This window comes from Barbatula barbatula (assembly GCF_947034865.1).
Source record: "Barbatula barbatula genome assembly, chromosome: 12".
Lineage (NCBI taxonomy): Eukaryota > Metazoa > Chordata > Actinopteri > Cypriniformes > Nemacheilidae > Barbatula > Barbatula barbatula.
Window position 1 is genome coordinate 16,272,590 of NC_136775.1, and position 21,421 is coordinate 16,294,010.

The 21,421-nt window shown below is 38.7% G+C and overlaps 1 protein-coding gene across 3 annotated transcripts; it reads left to right on the forward strand.

Annotated features, from left to right (window-relative positions):
* Positions 1-407: 407 nt before the first annotated feature.
* On the forward strand, positions 408-13,344 carry pomgnt2 (protein O-linked mannose N-acetylglucosaminyltransferase 2 (beta 1,4-)). Of its 3 annotated transcripts, none has more exons than XM_079470586.1 (2): positions 408-474; positions 9,391-13,338. In XM_079470586.1, the coding sequence occupies exon 2, from the start codon at positions 9,426-9,428 to the stop codon at positions 11,184-11,186; it is 1,761 nt and encodes a 586-aa protein (XP_079326712.1). In that variant the 5' UTR covers positions 408-474; positions 9,391-9,425; the 3' UTR covers positions 11,187-13,338. The 3 variants fall into 3 exon arrangements, with proteins under 3 accessions (XP_079326712.1, XP_079326711.1, XP_079326713.1); XM_079470585.1 differs by lacking the exon at positions 408-474 and adding an exon at positions 937-1,248 and having other exon boundaries at positions 9,391-13,344; XM_079470587.1 differs by lacking the exon at positions 408-474 and adding an exon at positions 3,882-4,013.
* Positions 13,345-21,421: the final 8,077 nt, after the last annotated feature.

Sequence of the window (21,421 nt, forward strand, 5' to 3'; positions counted from 1 at the left end):
AATGGCAAATTCATATCATTGCAGTATACTCCGGATAATCACTATGGCACTTTCTTAAACCAAAGTTCAACAGAATGTGATCAGGTGCGATAGCTTTTGTTAAATATGCATTTCACTAGAAAAAAAGACATTCAGGCCAATGTCTCGAGAACACTTAAAGCACGATACGATTATTAGCATTTAAAACGCTAAATGTGTTTTGACTGTCATCTAGTGGGCACAAGTTACACTGTTAAATCTTTTTAAAGAGCACAATGGCTTTCAGATAAATACAGCTCTCAAAAGCACATGCGCACGTGTGTCGATAAGCAGTGCGAGTGTTTCTTCAAAGACACATTTTGTGTTATCATGCTGTCACAATAAAACACTCGCTTTGTAAGAAACGCTCATTTTGATTCGACAAACGTGCTCTAGGGGGCGTTGTGTTGCCGCTCGCAGTGAACAAGAAATGTGATATCATTGAGAATAAACTTCGTAAGTCAATCATATCTTTTCTAACTTTACATTTCTGGTATGTGTTTTCCTGCTTTGCAAGTATCTCGTTAGAATGAGTTGTAATTTGGGCAAGGAATTTCATTTTGAAAAGCCTATAATAAACGCGCATAATAAAAAATGCGTTTGGTTAGATTGATTAACGTGTTTATATACTAGAAATAATGTTATTGTTCCTGTGGCGAGACAGTAAATTGTGATCACTGTGCTTTTACTTAAAATGTAGTAAAAAAAACGATACGAAGAAAACATTGAAGTCAAATCTTATTATTATTATTGTTGTTAAATATAATGTCGTGTTCAATATTACAGGCCTATCGCATTTCATTTTATTGATTCACATGTGCAATGCGATTTATTTGGCGGATCTCAGTTGAGCCGTGTTGTTCTCGCGATAAAACCCAGAGTCATTCGTCAGACTGGTTAGCGACGATAAGATCTCGCGAGATTTGGTCTTGTGAGCTCCGTCATCACTGTGGGTAGAGACTCTCCCGCAGCTCAGGTTAACGCTCGCCGAAGACGTCCGACGGAGTCAAATTTGCGCTACATAACGATGCAATTGAACCGAAACGATGTCCGTTAGTCACTGTGGTGAATGAACCCATCGTGTATTAAGCGCAATAATTCACAAAACGCCGCGTTTGGGTGCTGTAAAGTTGTAAATTATCATTGGCACTGTGTTTCTGGAGCTGCTATTGAAACATTGTATCCGCAGTAAATTGACATCACCTCGTCCCGTCTCACCTTTCTTCGCAGGTATGATGCACATCTGCTTCTTGCATGTCTTGCATTTATTTGTGTCTGTTCTGAGAAACTTGCTGCAAAGTTTTTTTCGCCGGTTGGCATGTAAATATATTTATTCATTTGAACTCTAGAGATCGTTCACGCGATCTATAGCCTGGAGACGTCACGTAGCGGATCACATCTTCATTTCGCCTCTTAACTTAAAATGAAGGATTGCATTCAATTGCATTAAAGATCGATATCCGCATTGACTTGCTAACTTGTTACCTGTTGTGATGACGAGGTCACACACGAGAATATGTATATTGCACACATCCTTTGGTGCTTTTATTCAATTTTATGAGTGGTCCGTATTCATGGGTCAGATCTCTTTGAGTAAAATCATATCAGAGATACAACAGGAGCAAGAGACAACCCTGGGTGTGATGCTGCCATTATTATGCAGTGGTCTTTAGAATAGGTATATGCAAAGTCAGAATGAACTCAAAATGATTTTGAGCATTGTTTATCACTGCAGAGTCAAGGCACATGAATGCAGTCAGCCTGAGCAGAATGAATAGATGTTACACCGGGTTAACATTTCTCTTTGAAAAAGGACAGAAATGACTGCCAGATGTCACTCTCAAAGCTACTCAGACCTGAATGAATCATTAGCCACAAAAAAAAAACATCTCAAACCGCTCATTTTTTCTTTTCCTTCATTTTTTGTACATTTGGCTGTATTCTTGCCATACACGTTCTGTGAAATGATGCACAATGCTAACATAAAGAATTACTATCAGTTTAGTTCAGTGACGAACTGCAGCCTTTTAATGTAATCTGGTGGTTCTCAACAAAATGCACGTTAAACCCCAAAACACTTAAGGAATTGTTCAACAGACTATGTAAAAATTCAGCTGTAATACTTTTTTCTTGTCTACTGTCCAGCCGCTTGAATTATTTAGTACTTTTTTGTGAAAACGTCTTATGTAGTTTTTGTGTGTGTGAAGTTCTGTCTAGAAGGCCAATATCCTAGAGTGGCCCTCTCACTGTTGCAGATGGAAACCTGTTTTTGACATGCACTGTTCATTGAAGTTGCCAGTTGAGGACCTGCGAGGTATTTATTTCTCCAATTAGAGACTCTGATGTACTTGTCCGGGTTAGAGCCAGTTTGCTGTCCTCTTTTAAAACAGCACGACGGAGCCTAGCCTTCATCTCTCAAACGAACAATAGGGTGATGAGTTTTCAAAGAAAGCTGTTTCTTATTTTTAAATCGTACGTACACTGCCGACAATAGGGCTTTTCTGTACTGGGTAATAATTTTGTTATCCAATTTTTTTCATAATAATAATAATAATAATAATTAGCATTGATAATATTGATGATTGATTGCATCATTGAAATAAGGAGCAAAAGTATTCATTTCTATCATTAACGAAGATAACACTGTTTTCAGAGTTTTATCGGTAGTGAATGATGGCGCATTTTATTTATCTTTAATTTTTTTTCTGCTCCAGTGCTCTGTCATTTTGCTGTCCTCAACCCAAAGCTCTGCAGTGTTACGTAGAGTCTTTCTCCCCAGAGGCAGGCTGACATTGTTTCCTGTAACCCCCACTGAAAGGCTTCTTCAGACCTGTTCTTCATCTGTCCCTGAGGAACAAAGGCACGCTGAAGACATTTGCATGCTTCAATGCTTACTGTAGTCAATGAGCATGGCGTTTATTAGGGTTAATAGTTATAAGCAGATAATGGGACATTCCTTTAAAGTCCGTTCACACCGAGAACAATAACTATAAAGATAATGAACAATATACTGTATATTTGCGTCTACATCAATGGATAATAACGTTATGTTTATTCTAAGATTGCGCGGTGCAGTTTCACATTATAGCTGTGGTGAGGACTCTGCTTTTTTCTTACATTAAGAACAATTAGAACGACCATTTATATCTTTATAGCTACGTATTGATGTTGGTGTGAATGAGCCTTTAGATTACAAGACAGATAAAGGACAGAGGACAAATAAGAGAAGACATGTGGCTGTTGTGTGGACACTTTGTCGATTACAAATTGTGTAACCTAGAGTCACTTATAAAGGGTTGTCAAAATAAATTGATGGTACTCATTTTGTAAACATTTGCATACATTCGCTAAAGATTGCATTTAACCAAAATGTTCTTATTAAAATGTATCATTGTTTTTTATCATATTAAATGTGTAAAAAAAATAGCAGATTGGATCAAAATGTTCATTGTAGCTCATAATAACGGTGCATGTCAAATCTGTTACCAGCGTAAAAACGTGTGGAACAAAATCCAAGTTGGTTCATTCAACAAACATGATGTTAGTAGAGATGAGAGCATGACTGATCAAGAAGACTATAATTCTGAGACTTTTCTATCTAACACAGCATTTTGTTTTCATCTTCACAACAACTGAGGTCCAATGTCAACATAACTGACAAAATTGAGATTTTTGGGGGATTGGTTGCAGGGGTCGTTTTTAGACGGCACCTAGCGTCTGAGTTTGAATGCACCTTTTTTCATCAGCTTACCTGCCCATTCAGTCTTAAAAGTTAAAAGAAAGCAAACGTAGATTGCTTTCCCTGAATTGGGATTAAACCCGAGGCTCAGCTCGAGGTCCAAGCTAAAACCCTTTTATTACAGAACTCCACAGCAGAAAAACAAGAGTAGTGAAGGAGGAAATGGGGAGGAGGAGGGATGTTGGAAGAATTGTTGCAGAGACTGACTGTTGTTAAGAATCGAGGGCGAGGCATAGAGGAGCAAAGGTAATGCACGGTATGTGAAAACAATGTGTTTTTTTAATAGCGTAAACACATTGTATTACACCAAATACACACAATAATGTTGCTCCTCTGTGCCCGGACTCTCTGAAATGCCTCGATTTTTAACAAAGGTCATTGTTGTGAAAAGCGCTGTCCTCGTTTTGAAGACCAAACTAAGTCGTTTTCCATTTATAATGAAACGCACAGCGTCTCCACGACATGGCAGCAGCACCAACTGTATAGTGGGAATAGACACGCCTTCTTACCTACATTTTGGGTGGTGTTCTTCAATGCTTCTCACACACTAATGTAGAAATGTGGGAGCGTGTTAAAACAAGGCGTTTTAGGTTTGGATGAGCCTCCGCTTTTAAATAAAACATCTCTTTTGGTTTGAGACTTACATTTTACGTGTCTAATACATGCATGAGCAACTTGTAACACACCTAAGATACAGGAAAACACAAAATCACGTCATATGACTCCTTTAAAGCAGCATGTTTTGCAACACATTAGATAGACTAACAAATAGAAACAAGCACAGATGAAGAATTCAAGCACTTTTAGGTAATAACAAATTTAACACCAAAGTCATTATTCCTAGGCATATAAAAAAAACATTTGGCAAGAGACATTATGAGAGGTGAAATAGATGGACAATCAGTCAAAATCGCATACTGTGTCTGTGACAGCACGTACTGAATTTGAATAAGTACCTACCTATCAACCTTTCGATAGTATGAGTAGTATGAATACATTTCAGACATACTGCATCCACCATGTTTATGATCATGTGACCCGATGCTCTTTTTTCCTATGACGTATTAACAACAACCTGTACGTAGTACCTGATAAAAACCTAATTTAGTCAAGAGAAATTCATTTATTGGCACTTACATTAAAAACGGACATCCGCCTTAAAGTTTTCCGCAAGTTTTGTTTGATTTACTTTTAGCATTTGACCTCAGCTCCCGTGGCATCATGGGATAGAGAAGTGTCCATCCGATCCACACTCGCAAACCCCGGCGGAAGCAGTAAACCATCCGGGTATTTCTCGCCTACTGTTTTTTGCATACTGAGGTATCGGACATACTATTCATGACTATACTTATTTTCGCCTACTATATAGAATGGAAGTAGGCGATATCGTACGTAGGGAATGATTGTGTCTCCTCAGCCCCAGTGTCTCCTGTCATGGGCAGGGAATCTCCTTCCTTGTCCTGAAGGGACTCGTCGGAGAAGAAAGCCACTGAAAGACTGAGAGCGTGTCTTTCCAGGAGCCTTATTAAAATGCATTAGAAGCACTAGGCTGCCTTCCCCCATCATCGTGGTGCTTATCATCCACATAGCAAACAGTCCAGCCGTACACAAGGGAGCTGCTCGCGCGAGCCCGTCAGCCAGGCCCGTATTCCCACTCACTCACACGCACACATCTCATTGACTCTCAGTGCCTCCGAAAACCCTCTCTTGCATGATGTCACTCGTTGCTTTCACTCGTCATATGTACTGAAACGACAGCGTTTCAAGGACGTGAGCTCTGCTCCTGCTCGCCAAGCTCACCCACAGCTGAGAGATATAGATCTGGACAGCCTGCCTCTCTTTCTCATTAATGTTTTACCAAACATGTCTTTGCCAACCAAATCGGCTATAAACCATATCATCCTAAGAGCTCAAAAAAATAAATATGCATGAATTTACTGGATTAAGTATGTTTTTTTTTGTGGCAACAAATAAACCTTTCATTATCTGTTCCATATCACAATGCAGGCAGTTGAACATCTTCCCACTGGGTTTTGCTGTCAGTTTCATTCATAGCCGCTAACAAACATATGCAAGATCTAAACCATAACAAAGCATCGAAGTATGTGAAGCACATGTGCTCACACACAATAACAAGATCTGTTTCACAACTAAAAGCTTAGACATCTCTCGCGGTCTAAAAGAAACAAATGAGCCATATCAGCTGCCAAGTGCTTAGAGAAGTCAGCCGTTTGACCGAGTCGAAGATAACATATATTAACAAGGTGCCACTTCTGTGAATAGGGAAGATGCTCGGAGTGCTTAAAAGACGATGCTTTTCTAGGGGAGGGACTCTTTGTGAGGGACTTGCCAGGCAGGCATGCGTTCTTTTGTAACATTTAAGCTCAATAAAGATAATTTATGGTTCAGTAGATTTGTTCGTTGGTGAGAAAAAAGTTGTTTTATCATGACCTTAGCCAATGATAATGACAATTCAGTCTTTCCCCTACTAGTTCAAGGAGATTGAACTATCTCAAACTTATCGAAATATATCTAACTGGAGAATGATTTACATTTAGTCATTTAGCAGACGCTTTTATCCAAAGCGACTTACAAAGAATTCACGTAGCAATAAGCTGATATGTCAAACAAGAGCAATAGTACGATAAGTGCTAATACAAAGTTACTAGTTTCAACAAAAGCTGGACCACTACCTGTGAGAGGGTAAGTGTACAGTAGTGTAGGTTTTTTATCATTCATTATTTATTTTTCTTTAAAGGATTCACGAAGAGATGAGTTTAAGTAGTTTTCTGAAGGTTTTGCAAGAAGTTGCAAAGTTAATGGATAACGGCTGAATTAAATGCATAGTTTACCTTAAAACGCAGTCTCTCATTATTCATTCACCCTTGTGTCATTCTACACCTGTATGACTTTCTTCTGCAGATCACCACGTTTCAGAACATTGGAAACGAAACAACATTGGACCCCAAATTTTATTGTATGGACCCCATAACCACTAAAATACACTTCTCAAAATATCCTCTTTTGTGTTCCTAGGACAAATGTCATATACACGTTTTGAATGACATGAGGGTAAATAAAGGATTTTTATTTTTGGGTGAACTATCACTTCAAATTGCCCCATTTCAAAATATTCAAGATGTATATGTATACAGATTTTATTATTAAAAGCTAAGAAGTTGTGACACCAACATCACAGCCAATAGAAGAGTGCATGTTTGTCACACTCGATGCACTGCGTAGCCAGAGATTGTAAAACTAACAGCACATTTCTTGTGTTTTCATTGCTTTTTATGGTTTTTTTGGTGCAACGTGAAAACCAGTGAGTAACTCCCATTTCTCATCCATGTTTAATGTTTATATAGACGGATCTTGATTTAGATTCAGTCAGCGTGGGTGAAACTACCAAGCACAATGCGACCAACAAAATTTAGTGTCACTCTTTGTTTGCTGCATTTGCTGCTTGTTACAGCAGAAACTTGAATTATCATGGAGGAGATAGCTTCAACACTACTACTTTACCCCATTGCATCTGGTTAAGGCACTGCGGTAGTGTTTATGAGAGTAATGCACATTGTTTCCTCTGAAAAGAAAGAAAATGTGTTTGTGCAGATGTGTGGAAAGATGTTTTGTTGGTTATTTTTTAATCAAGGCAAGGCATGAGAGTCATTGAGTTGAGTGAAGTTACTCATAATAATCACTGGCAAGATGGTGTAGGCGAATCATTTCTGAAGCACTGTGGGTGTTGAATCCCAGGAGAGACAGACTGAATGTTGAAATGGATGTAAATAATTCCTCAGACCAAAATAGAGTCAATTAGGAGCTTATGTCAGTTCTTGAATAGATTTCTCACTTTCTCAATGTACCGTGTTCACGCTCTCCATGTACATGTTTTTAAATCATTTCCCTAAATTTAAGCATCAATTATTTAGAAATTATTACAGATTATGAATAAGAATTAGTAAGGTACACGTATCCCACGAGACACAAGAAAATTTCCTTGACTTTTTTAAAGGAATCCTCAATGATTAAATATATCTCTTATTCATCTTAAACACACAAAATATAGGCAAATTTTGCATAGTGCTCGTGTAAGCAAACATATCACACTGTCAATCCTCCTTCCTCCACTGACTGAACCCTCATAGCTTTCAGATGAACACATCATGTTTAATGCTGACATTGCACATACGTAGAGACAGATTATTGCATGTGAATGTATTTAAAATAACGTAATGTGAACTTGCAATTGCTATACTCCACTTGTGGTATAGTTCCACAGTGCGCTGCGCGCTTCCAAAGCACTGCTGGCAACGCGAATCGACGTAAACACTTGTGCGTGTGGCGCTGCAGATGGGAAAGGAGCACTGCCGGATGGAAAATCACGTTGTCTTTATGAATGACCGGGCCGGTCACTGGCTCACAGCACGCTCATACTTTGTGCAGTTTTTAGCATGTTCTGTACAGTAATGAAAACAGGTCACACCACAAAAAAAAAAATGTGCAATCACACAAATGCTCCCAAATATACTTTTTGAGGTCGCACAGTTAATAAATGGCATTTTACCATATGCGTCTAACATGGTCGTAATTTCGAGCCCAGCACTACATCATGCCAATTGCGTGAGGATTTGGTGTTCTCGCGAGATCAATCGGATCTCAAAAGATCTCGTCACACCCCTAAGAAATAGTATTACATGAAAGCTAATCATTGCTAGATGTAATTTGGATGTGTTGAAAGAAAATGCTAAATTACGTTAGTGTCTGTGGCAATGCACCCCAGGGGTGTATCTGCAAAGCTGTTAGGGGTTTGTAACTGGTAATCCTGCAATTTACATCTAAAATTTTCCAAGAAGACATCAAAAATATTCGGTCTTAAACTGTAATGGTAGCTGATGGTGCCACTAAGGTTTCTTCCAATTATTTAAATACATAGATGACATTTTGCATGGGTTCATTTTTTTTTATGTATCCCCCGGGTTGACTATTCAGTGAGAGGAATTAAGTGCACAACTGGCCACACAGTTGTTCCTGATGTTCATATCCTGCTGGATTCAATGTTAATGCCGCTTAAATACGAAATGCAATGGATGAAAAAGGCTTTTGCTTTCTGGAGATTTGCATTTTTCATCCACATGATGTGACAGCAAGAAGCTCTGCCAGCTTCCTAATGCTTGTAACATAGCTAGAATGGTTTCCCCCTTGATTTGATTGCAGTCATTATGAGCGCATCTCAGTAGGAAAGGCTGTCACTTTTTAAGATAACTGCTCCTTTATGTGTTTCCTCATTTTCTTACCTCCATCCGCAAAGACGTCTGTTTGTGGTCATGAACCAGCAGGCATAGTTAAAGCATATACACTATAAACTACATGGTGAACTGATCCCAGCTGAATACACATGCAGGATTTTAGATTAATCGTTTAATCGTAAAAAATTATGTTAGATTAATCGCTTGAAAAAAATGTAGTTGCAGGCCAATTAAAAATACAATTATAAATTCTTTGAAAATAAGACTCTATTCTACTTTAAAAAACACTTTAAACCACTGCTCTACACCCAAAGCGTAGTACCCTTAGTTGGCAGAGTAACTTGTTGAGACGATGCAATCTGACTGTCTTTGTGATCATTGCAGGTGGAGCATGAGTATGGTGTGGGGGTCCTGCTCCAATGCGTGCTTTTGGCTGTAGGATGAACCTGCCAGCAGTGCTGAACGGCCTGCTGGTGTCAGTGGTGGCAGCCTTGCTTTGGAAGTACGTTCGCCTGATTGAACACACGTCACAGCTAGAGGAGGAGCTGCAGCTCACACGCCAGTCGCAGGAGTTCTCGCAGGTGCATATCGACTACCACGCCGCCCTGTTAGCGCTTCAGGAGCATGGCACCAGAATGGTCTGCACCGGCAAGATGCACACAGACCGCATCTGTCGCTTCGACTACCTCTGCTACTGCTCAGAGGCAGAGGAGTTTGTATTCTTCCACAGCAATGCCTCCGTGATGCTGCCTAACCTCGGCCCTCGGCGTTTCCAGCCCGCCCTGCTGGACCTCTCCTCTGTAGAGGACCACAACACTCAGTACTTCAACTTTCTTGAGCTCCCAGCTGCAGCTTTGAAGTTCATGCCAAAACCTGTGTTCGTGCCAGACGTCACACTTATTCTGAACCGCTTCAACCCCGACAACCTCATGCACATCTTCCACGATGACCTTCTGCCTATCTACTACACCATGCAGCAGTATTCAGACTTAGACGATGAGGCCAGGCTCGTCTTCATGGAGGGCTGGAGCGAGGGGGCTCACTTCGATCTCTACCGCTTGCTCAGCACTAAGCAACCGCTGCTCAAGGAGCAATTGAAGACTTTTGGGAAACTCATGTGCTTCACTAAATCCTACGTTGGACTGTCAAAGATGACGACTTGGTATCAATACGGCTTTGTACAACCGCAAGGACCCAAAGCCAACATTTTGGTATCGGGTAATGAGATTCGTCAGTTTACTTCAGTTTTGATGGAGAGGCTCAACATCACGAGAGCGGAGAAGATGGAGGACGATGGATATATTGTTGTTTTTAAACGTTCCACTAATAGGCTAATCCTTAATGAGGCTGAGCTTATTCTGGCTTTAGCTCAAGAGTTTCAGATGAGGACTGTCACTGTGTCCCTGGAGGAGCAGTCATTCGATAGCATCATCCAAATTATTAGTGGGGCTTCCATGTTGGTCAGCATGCACGGAGCCCAGATGATCACCTCCATGTTCTTGCCCCGTGGAGCTGCTGTTGTCGAACTCTTCCCCTATGCTGTAAACCCAGAGCAGTACACACCTTACAAAACCTTGGCCTCCTTACCCGGCATGGACCTACGGTATGTTTCATGGAGAAATACCATAAAGGAGGACACGGTTACATACCCCGATCGCCCTTGGGACCAGGGTGGCATCATCCACTTGGACAAAGAGGAGCAGGAACGTATCCTTGCCAGCAAAGAAGTGGCGAGACATCTTTGCTGTCGTAATCCAGAGTGGCTTTTCCGCATTTACCAGGACACTACTGTGAACATTGCCTCTTTTCTAGATGTACTCCGAGAGACTTTGAAAACCAGGCCTAATCTCAAAAAGTATAAGGTGGCCAGCACAGTACATCCTGGTCGAGTCAGAGAGCCCAAGTGCCAGACGTCGGTACAGGCCACAAATGAAGCAAAGCTCTCGGTTTTATGGCAGATCCCTTGGAACCTGAAGTACCTAAAAGTTAAAGAGGTGAAATATGAGGTTTGGATTCAGGAGCAGGGAGAGAACACGTATATGCCTTATATTCTGCCCCATCAGAACTACACCTTCACAGAGAACATCAAACCCTTTACCACATATCTAGTATGGGTGCGCTGCATCTTTAACAAAAACCTCTTGGGCCCATTCGCAGATGTTCTTATATGTAAAACTTGATTCAGGTTCAATTCAACACTGTCATTCACAGAGCCGGTGGATAACAGGATGTGGATTCATGGAGAATTACAAACGTAGTTTTTAACATCGGGGGTCACCTGTTGTGGTCTTTCGATTGTTCCTTATGGAGTGCCATAATGTGGTGAAGAATAAAGGTCTGCAGGAAATGCACAATTGACTGGACTGCCTGTCCGTTTAGAAGTCCTCAATGACTTTATTTATTAGAACTGTATTAATTCCTTTACGTTTATATTTATACTGTAAGACACTGTTGTCTGATATCTGCTTTTGTTGACTGTGAGACTGCAAACATTTCTGTGATTTAGCTGACAATGATCTGAATTTTACTGTATGTGACTGTGAGTGTGAATTCTCCAAGGTTTTGCAGTGTATTTTTGCATTGACTTCAGCCTTTTTATTAGAAAGTGTAGTGTGAAGTAAAAGCAAGTAAACAAAATAACTGAATATCAAGATATACTGACTTTCTACCGTTTTTAAACTAATTTAGTTTAAATTGACTGTAGTATATCTGCATTTTGATTATTCCAGTTTTTTCAGCCAGCCTCAAAACCACTTGTTATCGTTTACCTGATGATCAAAGATAACAAACTGCTAGAGAATCTCATTACAGATAGGTGTTTTATTCAGCAGTCCCTTTAATGTTTTAAGTGACATATAGTTTGACATACTAGCAATTTTATTTACAACTTTATTTTCAGCATATCAGCAGTTCGATCTATACTGAGTAACGGTGCAGTGATAGTTTGGTTGGTAGGAGCAGCGTAGTGGTAAAACTTTAGTTTTAGGTTCAAACCTTGGATGAAACAATACTGCAACTACTGTATATACTGTGGTTACTGATAGCTGGTTTGGGGTAAAAAGCATTTATGAAATGAGAATTTGAGTAACCGTAGTTCGTCACCTGTGACTGCATAAGCCTTAAATAATGCAATATTGAAGATGTAGTTACCAAGTAGTTATGTCATATGCTGTGGGCAAAAACACTTTTAAGATTTGCTTCCCTGTCATTTAAGAAAGTAATAAACGTATAATATCTATATCACATACTGGTGTAGATGAAGACAACACATTTGTTTTATTTGTATTCTTTAAATGCTGCCGTGCATGCCCTTCATCTGCAGGTCAATAAGCACGAACTGTGTTTTGATGACTGTTGAATTATTGAGAAGATGGAAAATGTCCTTATCTATGAAAATTATTGGAGGAAGACTTGAGTTATAAAGATTGTAGCCCAGGTTTGTTGCACTGTGCTCCAAATTGTATTTCAGTTTGTGCAGTTTCACTGCTGTGATCAATGAATGAAACAAAAAGAATCATCAAAAACATGCTTTTCCCCTCCATATTAGTCTATAAGGACCTCAAGGCGTCTGTATTTTTGGTAACACTTTACAATAAGGTTCTATTTGATAAACAATGCCTCCAGTTTTCCAGGATTTACATTTATTTGTTAATGTTAATGCCAATTCAATTGTTCATGTTAGTTCAATTTGCATTCACTCATGCAAACATAACTTAAGCTTTTAAAAATGTATGGACGAACAAACAATGAACAATTCATTTACAGCGTTAATTCATATTCAAACTAATTCAAACTGTATTGGCTAACTAATGCATTAACAAATGCACTTTATTGTAAAGTGTTAGTTTGTTTTTAAATCACTGAGTTCATAGTTTTAACTCTGTCCTTCGGTTTGAGGACTTTCTGCTTCACGTGGAAATCAATTCGACTGATGCTTGAACAGATTACACCAAGAACGTTTCTAATTGAAATTCGGAAACCTCAGCCATGCAGTTTATTAGCATAACTCTGTGTTTTCATGGTAATTTTATTCATGTAAAGTATGAGGATAATAAATTCATTCTGTTTGTAATACAAAGCTGCAGAAATGTCCAGCGCATAAGAGAGAAGAGCAAGATTGCATCGTAGTCTCTATTTTTACCTGCACCCTGAGTTAAGAAAAGATTGGTCATGGTTGGACGCTTCTCTGGTTTCTCATTCTCTCATTTCAATTCTTACATGGAAGTATAAAATGGAAAGATGTGTAGAGCTGGAGTTCCAGTAAGCCCTCTTGTTCCTCATTTATAACATTTACCTTTATGTGCCACTGTTACGTTTATTAAATGTACGATTTCTCAGATGTGTGTGGTTTTAATTGTTTAAGTGTCTCACTGCGTACCTCCTTTATTATTATTGAATTATTGTTTATATTCTTATTTTGACTTTTTGTTTATGATTTTTGTAAACAAATTATTAAACTAAAATCGCTAAAATATTGATTGGTCAATATCAAATTAGATGCTTAAAAAAGTTATCTTTTGGAAATGGAACTTTTTCACAAGCCTGTGATGACTCGTTGAACAGGTATATAGGCCTATATACACTCACCTAAAGGATTATTTAGAACACAATACTAATACTGTGTTTGACCCCCTTTCGCCTTCAGAACTGCCTTAATTCTACCTGGCATTGATTCAACAAGGTGCTGAAAGCATTTTTTAGAAATGTTGGCCCATATTGATAGGATAGCATCTTGCAGTTGATGGAGATTTGTGGGATGCACATCCAGGGCATGAAGCTCTCGTTCCACCGCGTCCCAAAGATGCTCTATTGGGTTGAGATCTGGTGAGTGTGGGGGCCATTTTAGTACAGTGAACTCATTGTCATGTTCAAGAAACCAATTTGAAATGAAATGAGCTTTGTGACATGGTGCATTATCCTACTGGAAGTAGCCATCAGAGGATGGTTACACGGTGGTCATAAAGGGATGGACATGGTCAGAAACAATGCTCAGGTAGGCCGTGGCATTTAAACGATGCCCGATTGGCACTAAGAGGCCTAAAGTCACGAAAACATCCCCCACACCATTACACCACCACCAGCAGCCTGCACAGTGGTAAGGAGGCATGATGGATCCATGTTCTCATTCTGTTTACACCAAATTCTGACTCTACCATCTGAATGTCTCAACAGAAATCGAGACTCATCAGACAAGGCAACATTTTTCCAGTCTTCAACTGTCCAATATTGCCGAGCTCGTGCAAATTGTAGCCTCTTTTTCCTATTTGTAGTGGAGATGAGTGGTACCCGGTGCTGTTGTAGCCCATCTGCCTCAAGGTTGTGCGTGTTGTGGCTTCACAAATGCTTTGCTGCATCCACTCAGTTGTAACGAGTGGATATTTCAAAGTTGCTCTTCTATCAGCTTGAATCAGTCGACCCATTCTCCTCTGACCTCTAGCATCAACAAGGCATTTTCACACACAGGACTGCCCCCATACTGGATGTTTTTCCCTTTTCACACCATTCTTTGTAAACCCTAGAAATGTTTGTGCGTGAAAATCCTAGTAACTGAGCAGATTGTGAAATACTCAGACCGGCCCGTCTGGCACCAACAACCATGCCCCGCTAAAAATTGCTTAAATCACATTTCTTTCTCATTCTGACATTCAGTTTGGAGTTCAGGAGATTGTCTTGACCAGGACCACACCCGTAAATGCATTGAAGCAACTGCCATGTGATTGGTTGATTAGATAACTGCATTAATGAGAAATTGAACAGGTGCTCCTAATAATCCTTTAGGTGAGTGTATATATATATGACAAATATATTGTATATATATATATATATATATATATATTGTACGTTTATAACACTATACTTTGTATAGTATATCGTATGCATCAAATGACAAAAATGTTCAAAGCCAATGGTGTTTCTTTTACAGCATCTTTGGAAGTCACAGTAAATTTGACCATTCTTTCTTTTGACAGCCATTATCAGACTATTATTTTTCGTTTTGTTGAAAGTAGTGAAAACACAATTTTTACGTTTTTATTTTGCTTTTCAAGCAGATTAATATGCAAAAAATATATTTGTGGTAGTCTCCCATTCACCGCTTTAGAAGTTTATCCAACTATGACGACTTCTGTTGCTGAGAAACCTCACACGAGTTCTAATGTTTAAAACATGCATTTTAGATTTAATGCATAGCTTTTAACCCACTACTTTTTTTGCTTCGACAAATGACATAATTTAAAGTCCCAGTGAAATTAAAATGACGATTCTTATTTTTTAATTAAATATTGCGGCGTCTATAGCAAATAGCTCATCAATGTGGGTAATTTTCTTCAATTCATCAATCGAATTCATGTACCCTAATAATCTTTTATTTAAAATCTGAAAATGCACTTCTGCCCTGAAATGACTATCCATCTCAAATGACATAAATTAGACGGCTTGACCGGAGCATCCGTTAACTCCTCCCCTTCAGCTGTCGGTCTGCTGCCAGTTTCATTTAAAAATCAATGCAACAGCTGTTTTTACACATCCAATCAATTCGCGGTGAAAAACGCAAGCCACGCCCACTAATTTCCTCCTTAGAAATTCCTTTTCACTCAGAAATGTGTCAGAATACGGAAGAAACGATCGCAACTTCAAAGATAAAATGTGTGATGATGTTTTTTATGAGACTTCTGTATGCTGGAGGACAGCAGACCTCATATTGTATATCCTCTGCTTTTTGCCCTATAATCCTGATGGCGATCCAGAGAGCTGGATGCTGCAGAATGGTACTTCAAAGAATAGTGAGTCTGATAATATATGCTGAACATATCCATGTAGGGCAGTGTCAGTTCAAGGTTTCACATAAGGGTATACACTGCTGTATAGCAACAAAAGAGAGAGAGAGTGTTGCGGTGCATTGTAGTGGTTCTGAAGAAATTCCAGATACAAAGTAAACATACACCCCTGTAGTTATTATATTATATGATTGTCTTATGGGCATGGAATACAGCTTCATGTTTACAGTTCACTGCTTTTCTATACATGTTGGAAGCATGGCAAGGTTGCTATCTCCTCGTGGAATAAGAGAATCTTGTTAGGCTGCGATCACTGGGTTTTCTTATTGATTTAATTTCTCACATCAGATTGCTTTAGCAAAGGGGTTTTAATCCATAATGTAGGTGCGTCAGGGGCAACAAAAAATGAACTTGAGTAACAGTGTGCAGTAAAGGTCAAAATAAATGCAGCGTTACAATACAGCATCCATTAGATTTCTAAGGAGGACACCTGAAAAACAGTGGATAATTTGCCTTGTAATTTTTGAGGTTGCACAGAAAAAACAGCATTTGTTGAAATAACAGTGTGTTGGCGAAACGCATATTTATCTGACCTCCTTAGGGATAATAATGCTTAAAGGGATAGTTCATCCAAAAATGGATTTCCTTCATAATTTCATCACGGTCATGTGATTTCATACCTATATAAATTAAAGTAATTGGAAGAATGTTAGTCATTTTCAGTCATTGACTACCGAGTTAAATGGTTGTCAAAGGTGGAGAACTCGATGTTTTCCTAAATTCTTCAAAATATCTCATGTGTTCAACAGAACATGGTATGGTAGTGGATGATGCCTGCAATTCAAAACACTGAAATTTGCTAACATTCTTCCAAATATCTTTCTCTGTGTTCAATAGAACAAAGACATTTAAACAGGTTTGAAACAAACTGAGGGTGAGTAAAGGATGACAGATTTTCATTCAATTATTCATCCGTGGAGATTTCTTATGTGCACATTACAATGCATTGGCAGCGTTCTTCTTTCTTTCAAAAGGAGATGTAACTCTTTAATTGGATCTTTGTTTTCAGGAGTAACCCATTTGAAGATAAGAGTGGGAGAAGGTGAAGCTCACGGCTTTCAAGTCGGATTTGGTTTCGATGACTTCAACGGTTGCAATTCTCTTTTCACACTTTTAACTCAGGGCAGTTTTGGTTGCAGTTTGCAAGTTTGCGTTTTAAGTGTAATGGAAATAAAGCATCGCTAAACATCATAGATTTAGTGTTCAGAAAACACTGCAGTGCAAACACACACAATATAGCCTATGAATACAAAAGATTGATTTCACTCATTTTGGTTTGTACATTTCTTATATGTATAAATACATTAAATATTTTACTAACTATAAACTATTAACTGTTAGGATTAAGGGATGTAGAATAAGGTAATCCAGAATAATAATAATTCATTACATTTATATAGAGTTTTTCTAGGCTCTTAAAGCGCTTTACATTGAAGGAGGGAAGGCTCCTCAACCACCACCAATATGCAGCATCCACCTGGAATAAGGCATTAGTATGTGCTTTATACACACTGATACAAACTCAATATTCATGTTAATACGCAAGTTGTTAATGAATAATTTGTGTACGTAATAGTGTAACCATGACTTTTTCTTCTGTGGAACACAAAAGAAGGTATTTTGAGAAATGTTTTCTGTCCAAACAAATGACAAGAGGATGAGTTAAGTCTGAATTTTCATTTTTGGGCGAACCATCTCTTTTACTGCTGCCTAGTCAGGCAGTATGTTATCTTCAAAACACAATACAATATGCGATTTCTAAAATAATTGTTACGTTTTAGTTTACACAGTTTGGACACTTTGAGATAGACTCTGGAAAAGCTCTTTTTTCTGAACGTACTATTTTATAGGTATGTGTTTTGGTAAAATAATTTTTGTTTCATTTTGCGAACTACTTTCAAGACTCCTGACATATTGTTTTGCATTTATTTGTGGAAAATTAAACACGTACAAGCTTTAAGACAATATTTGACGGAATAACCCTTACGTTTAATCACATTGTTCATTGCTGCTGGCTACCTTTGTTACTGCTGTGGTTTGCTTTGCTGGAGTTCATTAGACATTATGGAATGACCAACAGACAGAACATGTAGAAATGCAGATTGAATGCAAAATGGGAGGGGTCTCTTAATTTTAGCTTTCTCACATATCCTCTACATAATCTTTGCAATCCACATCCGTGTAAACATTTATTGAGCTGTGGAAGGAAAGCAGAGGAATGGCACTCTCTACTGTACCGTTACATCTGTACACCTGAGACAACGATCTGCCAATCGCTCCGTTACAATAACCCAGAGAGGGAGCCGGAAGCTGGCTGCTTATTGTCATGGCAACACTCTAAGGTGAGGACCTAAAGGACTCTCATTTGCATCACAGAGACTCACTAGAGGGTAGAGCTCTCGAGAAGACAGCATCGTTTCTTAGACAGGAACTGGATCTTATTCATACCCCTGCAATATAGTCTTTGTACAGTATGTCTCTAAACAGCCATTAACTATAAGTCCTGGCTTATCCGAGTGAAGTGGTTGAATCAAACTATTTGAAGGCGGCAGTTTGTAACATCCACGTTGCTTGAGCCATCATGTCTTTATCAGCTTGCTCAAACAAACAGAGCAGTGTTTTAATAGCACGGCAGAGCCGTGGTAACCGTTACACTGGTAACCGTTACAGAAACATCAAAATGATTTTGGTAACTGCAGCTGTGGCATAAACCTTACATTTGGAGGTGGTCTAAATAAATTGGCGCTGTTTATATTCTGCATTTTCATGAAATAAGGTTTCTACGCTGTGTTCGGAAATTTGAGGGTACCCTGAACAGTACCCTGGTTGTCTGTCTACAGCTGTCTGTGCTAAATGTTTCTCCAGACGAGGGTTAATAGGATAACGGTGTCTTGAATAAATCACCAGCAACAAGGAAAGTGGACACCACAGAGACAGCTTACTCGTGTGTTTAGCAGGAACCAATCAGAACACTGCGTGCCTATTCTGCAGAACTGTTGGTTAGCAAAACTGTCCTACTGTCTTTAAGCTTAATGCGATAGTTCAGCCAAAAATGTCATCATTTATATTTTGAAGAAAGTTGGTAACCGAACTGCGCTGGCACCCATTGATTTCTATTGTATGGACACAAAACCAATGCAATCGGATGGGGGCCAGTAAACAACATTCTTCAAAATATCTTCTTTTGTGTTCTGCGGAAGAAAGTCATACAGGTTTGAAACGAAAAGAGGTTGAGTAAATGATGACAGGATTTGTATGTTTGGGTCACCGTCACTTTAAGAAAGGTTCTGATGCACTGAGCAGTGCATGGAAATGAACCGTCCATATAAATACTGTTGAGTATTTAAATGCATTACAAATATCATATTACATAATTTATTGTTCATATATAAATAAGATTTAATAATGTATAAAAGTATGATTGTGTAAAAAAACTGGAACGATTTTTGCCTGGGCAATGGTTGATGTTCGGCACTGCGTTTTGCCTCCAAGTTGGCAAATAAAGAAGAGTTAGTTAATTCTTTCCAGAGAGCAGTGAGTCTAGCACTTAATGGGCTTGCACTGCTTATGAAAACAACATGTTTTTGCCCAGCAATCCAAAGTCATTCTCAATCCTGTGCATGTAAAGCATAAGAATACATTATTTTTCTTTTATTCAATCGCTTTTTTATCGCTGGAAGGACTTTGGGTTCTAGCGCAGGGACAAAAAACAAAACCCTTCAGAGGAATAGTTCACTCAAAAATTACAATTTGTTTATTGTTTCCTCTCCCTATATAAAATCCTTTCCTATAGCACAAACACTTTGATGAATGAAAATCAGAGTATCCAAAAAGCACATAGCCATCAATGGTGCATTAATGTCTTCTGAAGACAAAGATGTCAAAATTCTCTTTCAAAACTACTAACCAATCGAATGTTGAAATGCTTATTGGTTATTGCGCATTGAGAACTTTAAGTTTTTTTGCGTGAGCTACACATCATCCATTCTCAAACAATGACATCACAGTGCCAATGTGTCAAGCCACTATTATGTTGTCCTTGGTGGTTAATGTTAAAACCTTAAAACCAGTTTTCGTGCTAATACAGACCCACTGTCCTGCAGAGATGAAAATCAGAGCAGATTTAACAGTTTAGATGATCAATGTTTGGATTAACTGTTAGATTAAGGTTGAAGCTGCTCTCTGTGGGGTGGTGAGTCTCTAGGAGCAGAAATGAACAAAAACCTATCCAACAATCCGCGGTATCATTTATGTCCTTCAGAATCAGAAGCTTTTTGCAAATCCTTACCCTAAACATGAGCGGTCATAAAGTGATGTTGGCTCTAGCAAATGCAATAACAACCACTCTTCATATTGTATTATGAGGGCGCAAAGGCAGTCTGGGTAATACTGCAATATGCCTTCTGACACACGTTAAAGGGATAGTTGATCCAAAAAATTAAAAATCTGTGATCATTTACTCACCCGAAGGTTGTTTCAAAACTTTATAAATGTCTTCGTTCCAATGAACGCAGAGAAAGATATGTGGAAGAATGTGAGCCATGTTCAGTTCTGGGACATCATCCACTACCATAGTAGGAAAAAATATTGTATCTTTGGTTCTGTTGAACACATAATAACATATTTTGAAGAATTTATGAGTTCTCGGGCATCAATCACTCGGGCATCAATCACTATGACATGACTATGACATGAAAATGACCACACTGTAAAATCTAACGGATGATCTTACTAATAAATTTAAGTGAATATAACTTATTTTGAATAAGTTTGTTGACCTTACTACGTTTAATAAAGTAAGGACAACAATTTCGCACGGAAAGTTAATAAACTCAAAAGATTCAATTACTCTACTTAAAATAATACCTATTTTGAAAATGTTCGAGTGGTCATGCAACATTCTTCCAAATATCTTTCTTTGTGTTTATCGGAACAAACTAACTTATACCGGTATGAAATGACATGAACTTGAGTAAATTAAATTTTTGAATGAACTATCCCTGTAGGACAACAATGGCCCTCACAAGCTATCGAAACGTGCAGAAACACAGTTGTCTGTTCTCTGTGTGAGGCATGGATCAAGGTTTTTTCCAGGCCCGGGGGGTTAGAACGCACGGTACACTCGCTTGTCAGCAAAGGGTTTAGAAAGGAGCAAACCTTCATCTGGATAATTGTCTTCTCAGTCTTTTCTGTTTCTCTCTCTCATTATGTTTACTTGAATCACTCCCTCAGTTTGGGATTCATTAAAATCTTTTTCCTCTAATAGATGCAGTCCGAAAGGTAACCCGTGAGTCGCTCAGAGAGTATTCTGAGAACCCACCCAGCATGCTCTCTGTTCAAACATTATGACTGTCCACTAATGTCCAATGGTGAGAGAGCTTTAGTCTTATATTTCACCTTTTGTTATCGTGACCTTGTCAGATAAGGAGCTCAAGTTGCACTTTTTTATAAATGACAAAATACAGAGTAGTGATTTTGAAAGGTGGATCACGAGTTGCCTTTTTTTGGGTAATTTGATTGGTTAGTTAAACATAGGAAAGCAATTATATTATTTAAAGTAACAGTATTATTTGATCCAG

Coding starts and splice junctions, on each gene's coding strand:
- pomgnt2 (XM_079470586.1), top strand. CDS start 9,426: ATGCGTGCTTTTGGCTGTAGGATGAACCTGCCAGCAGTGCTGAACGGC.